This window comes from Agrilus planipennis, unplaced genomic scaffold, assembly GCF_000699045.2.
Source record: "Agrilus planipennis isolate EAB-ADULT unplaced genomic scaffold, Apla_2.0 scaffold882, whole genome shotgun sequence".
Lineage (NCBI taxonomy): Eukaryota > Metazoa > Arthropoda > Insecta > Coleoptera > Buprestidae > Agrilus > Agrilus planipennis.
In genome coordinates this window covers 5,010-10,813 of record NW_020439534.1, presented here as the reverse complement: position 1 = coordinate 10,813, position 5,804 = coordinate 5,010, and the positions used below count along the sequence as shown (strand labels likewise).

The window sequence follows — 5,804 nt, the reverse complement described above, 5'->3', positions numbered from 1 at the left end:
CCTACTGGTGCAACCTGCAGGTAAAGTCCCTACAATAAATTGCCTTGAACTCTTTTGAATTGTATATTGTTTTCGTATCATTGTATGGTCTTCAGCAAACATCTTGAGAGTGACTAGTCAACAGATCAGCAACAGATGTTAAAACTAATAAAAATAAATGTTTGAGTTGGTGTATTGTTCCGAAATCCGAACATCTAAACATCTAAACCCGCAAGGCCTGGTTTTGTCTGCATTTTTGGGAAACGACCTGCGTGTGGGATTTTTTCCTGTAGTAGGTTGGCAACAGTAGCCAATACCATTTTCTTCACTTCATCAATGTTTTCGTCTGTTGTTGACGTGCTCGGACGGCCGGCACGCTCTTAGTCATTCACATCTTCTCGGCTCTTTGAGAACATTTGGTTGCTTCGGTCCAAGGTGGCTTTACTATTTGCTACAGTCAACATTCGGAATGCGTCCGCCTACTTAATTTTGTTTTTCACACAAAATTTGGTACAGATTCTTTGATCCGTTTTTCGGTATAGGCAAAAACAGAAGACGAGCCAAAACAGCTGTTAAAAATTAACTTAATATTCAACATGATCGAACCTCTCGGTATAAGTGAGAGACTTGAATACCAACATAACGCCACAAAAAAAAATCGAAAATCGAATATACGTAACTCGCGGAAATTCAAAATTGACGATACTTTTTCAACAGACTTCGTATATACCATTACTACTTCCTCCGCCTTAAGAAACGGTAAATAAATGATCCTTGTGACCAACAAAATACTAATTAGCTTTATTTTATTCACTTTACGCCTAATAGTTGTTCAGGATAAAACTCACAGAAGTTTTTATTACCCCTCAATAAAATTAATCTTCATTATCATTTATTTTTAATCAGTTCAATTATAGGTTTAAATAGTTGCGTGATTTCAAGCAAAGAGGAACGCGGGATTTCTTCCCTCATTTTTGATTAGGTCTGGCTAATTTGCTACGTCTTTTCCCTCCGTATTTTTGTTTTTATACAAATTTGTCTATTTTATTTATTGCAAAGAATAATAGGTTTTCTCTTTGTAGAGGTTCTATGTGAGAGCTCAAAAATTATGCAATCAAATCAGTGCCATTATTATAAGGCTGTCTTCCAGTCAAGACCAAAAATTGGAAGGACCCCGCCTCATTAACATATACGTGTAACATATTGTATTTCAAACATTGCTATTTATGAATTTTATTGCTTTTCTAATTCGATTGTTACTAAAGTAAACGTTAATAAATACATAAACTATATGTAATGTACATTGTAATTTAACGAAATACCTAAATAAAGCTTTAAATGAATGAACAAGTACAGTCTTCATCAGAAGACAAATATGGAAAAATACAATGCAGCTGATAAAAAAATACACATTTATTGTATTTTACGTTGCCGTGTTAGTCAGAGCCATTTCAAAGACAAAAGTTACGAGGAATTAGTAAGATTAATAATTACACTCGATAAAAAGAATGTTTCATTGTTTAATTATAAAATTCAGTACAAAAAAATCAACAACAAACAAAACAAAAGTCAACAACGTGATAACATAACATAATTATTTAATATATACAACAAGAATAAGGAGAAACGATAAAATAATAATAATAGAATAAAAAGAAAAGATTCAGTTGTAAAATTAGGTAGGTAATGTGATAGTGATAGTTTCACAAATTTGTTTTAAGAGCCAGTTACTTTCATTTAAATGTTCATCAGCGGGGCATCCAAGAAATCAATGCCAAAAAAAAAAAAATAATAAATGAAAGTAGGTAGACACTTCTTGCTTCGTTTGGAAGTGAAAGTATCAAACAAAACACATGTTGATCGTTCATACCGAAAACCGTAAATAATTAAGGCATTTTTGGTCACAAGAAATTATTAAAAATAAGGCGAAAGCGAAATCAGTACGGTAATAAATTTTTTGAGTAGACTAGTGGAAATCGGAGTGTATGATGTATTCTCCGCCACCTCCGTGACCACCGCCCAGAGAAAGACCACCATGACCACCGCCGAGACCTCCTGAAGACCAATCAGATGAAGCTAAAACGCTGGAAATTTCGTGACCACCCCCTGAAAGACCATGTCCGGCTCCAGAAAGTAATTGGTGTTCGTCTCCCAAATCACCGGACCCTATAGCTTGTTGGGCATGAGCTGCACCTTCGTGTTTACCAGAAGAAATAATAGTACCTCCGAAAAGTTTACCATGATGGGAATTGCCACCTTAATCAATTAATTGACAACATTAATTAAACCGATTCAAAAGATACTAAAACGAAAATGTAAAATTACCGGTGAGATCAAAAGAACTTCCTTTTCCTTCGCCTAATCCCACAATGCTCACTCCTTCGTGATGGTCACCTCCAGAGAAGCCGCCGTCTCCTCCGCTACCTCCATGACCTCCACCACCGCCGGAATAACCACCAAGACCACCTGAAGAATGTCCTCCAAGACCTTCTAAAGAACCAAAAGAGATTGTCTGACCACCTCCGTATCCACCTCCGAATGAATGACCGTCTCCACCACCGGAAGACAATGAGGCACCGTAACTGTCATGGGAACCACCGAAGCCACCACCGCTACTCGCTATAAGGGCAAGACCTCCTGATCCAATATGAGCTAAAGGTGACAATGAAATGAACTTGAAAATATTATTTAAGTACTTATGCGTGTCACAGAAATCCAACCAGTTTTGCCTAACAATAAGTGACGGAAAATGTTGTTGCATTGAACGAAAATCGATCATGGATCTACCGCGTGGCAAGAGGACATTCTGACACCGAACTACTGACGCTTCTTCCAAAAGTTTATATAACTTAAGATGTTTTCTACCAATAAATTATATGAGATAACCTTCCTTCGCATTAGCGTTTTAGTGTCAAAAAATTAATTCGAAACGCGTCGAGAAAATAACTCATTGTTGGAAGTTTATCCGCATTATCCTCTTAGGGGTTGAATTTCAAAAAGAACTAAACATTTACGTCACAAGTAGATGATTCTGTCCAAGTTTTATGTTTACAGCTTGAGTAGGTAGTTATTTTTTTATTTTTTTTTAACACAAACAAGATCGAATCTTAGATTGTATTTTGTCCTAGAAATACTTACAGTCGGCTATCCCTGGAAAGGACTGTACACCAGCGATCAGGCCCAAAAGGGCTGCAGCCAAAATTGTCTGAAAATCCTTAAGATAATTATTTGTTCACCAAAAATCTTCCATATAATGTAATTAATAGTATTCATTCATATCTAAATTTCTTTTACGAGAGAGAATGTACAGTTTCCTTGAACTAGAACTTTACTATTACTATCATTATTATTGCATTATTTATTGAACGAAAGTAAAAACCATTTTTGCAATGATACACCGTGATTCACACAAGTTTGTAATACTTTCACCAATCACTTTTACACTTCACTGTATTAAACTTACCTTCATCTTTTAAGAGTGGTAATAACTAGTGTGTATGATCGAGAAATAAAACGAAAACTGATGGACGATACCACTAAAATCGCGTATTTATACCGAAGGGGTTGAATTAGATTGGATTGTCGGAATTAGAAGTGGAAGAAAGCCTTTCTCTGAGATGCGTTCTAGTCCAGAGGCGTAGACCAATGTCGCAGAATCATGAAATTGCAAAAGAATGCATTGGACTTCAATTAATATCAAACTAATTCAAGGTGAAAGGATAAAAGACAATTCTTTGATACATTTTTCGAGTAGTGATTAGCAATATAAAATTGATTGTTCATTAAGCAGCGGAAATAATAACGATGGATTTTACAAACTTCCAGACGAAGACGAAAAATAGCACAGAAATTTTATTTTACAAAAGATTGTATATTTAGAGCAGTTTTCCCAATCCAAATATATTTTGAAATTCTATAAATTTTATATTGTATGATTCTCATAATTTTAAAATTTCTGTAGTAACATTGTNCTACCTATAATAATGATTTTTTATAATTAATAAGTGGCTAAGTACATTCTACACTGTTGAAAGTTAACGTTCTTAATAAAGTTCCTTGACTTATATTTAAGTTGCTTTTTATCACTGTTTAGAATCAATGTTCCATTGTGAAATTTGAAAGGTAAGCGATTTTTTTTAAGAATAGCACAGAATGCGCTTCATAGTCTATTAATAAAGCGTCAGTAACTTTTTTGAGTGCTTGTAGTATTTTTCTACCAAAAGGATTAATTAATTATGTTAGGTCCTATTATTATTTGAATAAAATTTATTGAGAGAAAATTTTGTGTATTTTTTCTTAATATATTTTTTTTCTATAAACAAATTAATGTTATGTGTGTAGAACAACAGGTGTACAATATGTAGTATTTACCTATATGTGTAGAAAGTTATTCGCATCTAATCCATATTTTAGTGAGTTTAGCATTTATTATTTATTCAGTACCAGAAGGCATAAATAGCATCAGATTTTCTTGAGTGCGTTGCTATTATTTAATAACGAGACTTACATGAAATCTTGCTATTTGCATTATGAGTACTTGTTAAACATATATATATATATATACATTAAAGGTAGTGCATCTTTCAACGACAACAAAAAGAAGAAAGCAATAGAAAATGGACATTAAGAGAAAGAGAAAGTGTAAAAATTATGGCATAAAAATCATCCCGTATTCGAACGTGCAGAAATTTTAAAATAAATAAATGTTAGTATAAATGGTGCATGTACGAATGTATGAAATTGTTTGTGAAATGGATCGTTTTATTTTGATGTTGCCATTTCAAAAATTGTGTAATGTCTTTTAATCGCCATTATCACAAAGTCTTCAACCCCAAGACTGGAAGATCACGCACCTGTACTTCTTTCTATTCTTTGCCTGTGAGCGCTTTTTCCATCCTGAAAGTTGTTTGACCCTCTAATATCGAAAATCAGCGACTTCTACTAGTTTATCGTCTCCTATTTGTATATTTGTTCTAACCCTATTTTTACACCCCTTACATACCAATATTTCTGTTTTATTTTTATTCGGTTTTATGCCACACTTTATCAATATCATAAGAGGTAATTTCTAATGGATTAAGTACATATAGTTCGGACGATAAAAACTGGCAAAGTCCGCAATAAGTTGTCTGTAAGAATGGACCTATCCACTGTTGCCAACCTACTACAGGAAAAAATCCCACACGCAGGTCGTTTCCCAAAAATGCAGACAAAACCAGGCCTTGCGGGTTTAGATGTTTAGATGTTCGGATTTCGGAACAATACACCAACTCAAACATTTATTTTTATTAGTTTTAACATCTGTTGCTGATCTGTTGACTAGTCACTCTCAAGATGTTTGCTGAAGACCATACAATGATACGAAAACAATATACAATTCAAAAGAGTTCAAGGCAATTTATTGTAGGGACTTTACCTGCAGGTTGCACCAGTAGGATTTGAACGCACGTCGCCGTCGTATATCGACTGTTTCATCGTACAGCATTATACGATTATAGCTGACAAAATTTTACGTTTACAATTAGAAAAATGAACGCCTTCATAATATAATATCAGGTCAGCAAAATCAAACAAAACCAACCAGAAAATAGCAAATTACAAAAAATCTCGCGAAAATAAGGAAAAATCCCTTTATCCCTCGAGAACGTCAAAACTCCCTCGAATGGGGATAAATCCCTCGAAGTGGCAACACTGGTTTCATGCGAGTTGCTACGTAACGAAATCATGCAACGGATGTCCCCCCTCTACTCGGCCACGTAGTCGAGTTCGTAGTGGGGATCGTTTGAGCCGTGAGCGCTCTTCAATGCAACGTTCGTTACAGGCAA

At 34.7% G+C, this 5,804-nt stretch overlaps 1 protein-coding gene across 3 annotated transcripts; it reads right to left on the bottom strand.

Moving 5' to 3' along the window:
- Nucleotides 1-1,609: 1,609 nt before the first annotated feature.
- LOC112903852 (glycine-rich protein DOT1-like) lies at nt 1,610-3,835 on the bottom strand. 3 transcript variants are annotated; one of them, XM_025979338.1, is made up of 4 exons: nt 3,443-3,835; nt 3,118-3,184; nt 2,305-2,631; nt 1,610-2,235 (listed from the first exon to the last, which is right to left on the bottom strand). In XM_025979338.1, the coding sequence occupies exons 1-4, from the start codon at nt 3,446-3,448 to the stop codon at nt 1,946-1,948; spliced, it is 690 nt and encodes a 229-aa protein (XP_025835123.1). In that variant the 5' UTR covers nt 3,449-3,835; the 3' UTR covers nt 1,610-1,945. The 3 variants fall into 3 exon arrangements, with proteins under 3 accessions (XP_025835123.1, XP_025835121.1, XP_025835122.1); XM_025979336.1 differs by having other exon boundaries at nt 2,305-3,835; XM_025979337.1 differs by having other exon boundaries at nt 1,610-2,202; nt 2,305-3,835.
- Between the last annotated feature and the right edge of the window lie 1,969 nt (nt 3,836-5,804).

Excerpts from the sequence above, each read along its gene's own strand:
- LOC112903852 (XM_025979336.1), bottom strand. The coding sequence starts at position 2,758 with ATGATCGATTTTCGTTCAATGCAACAACATTTTCCGTCACTTATTGTT. Across the intron at positions 2,236-2,304 it reads AAGTTCTTTTGATCTCACCG|GTGGCAATTCCCATCATGGT; the intron begins GTAATTTTACAT and ends TAATTGATTAAG.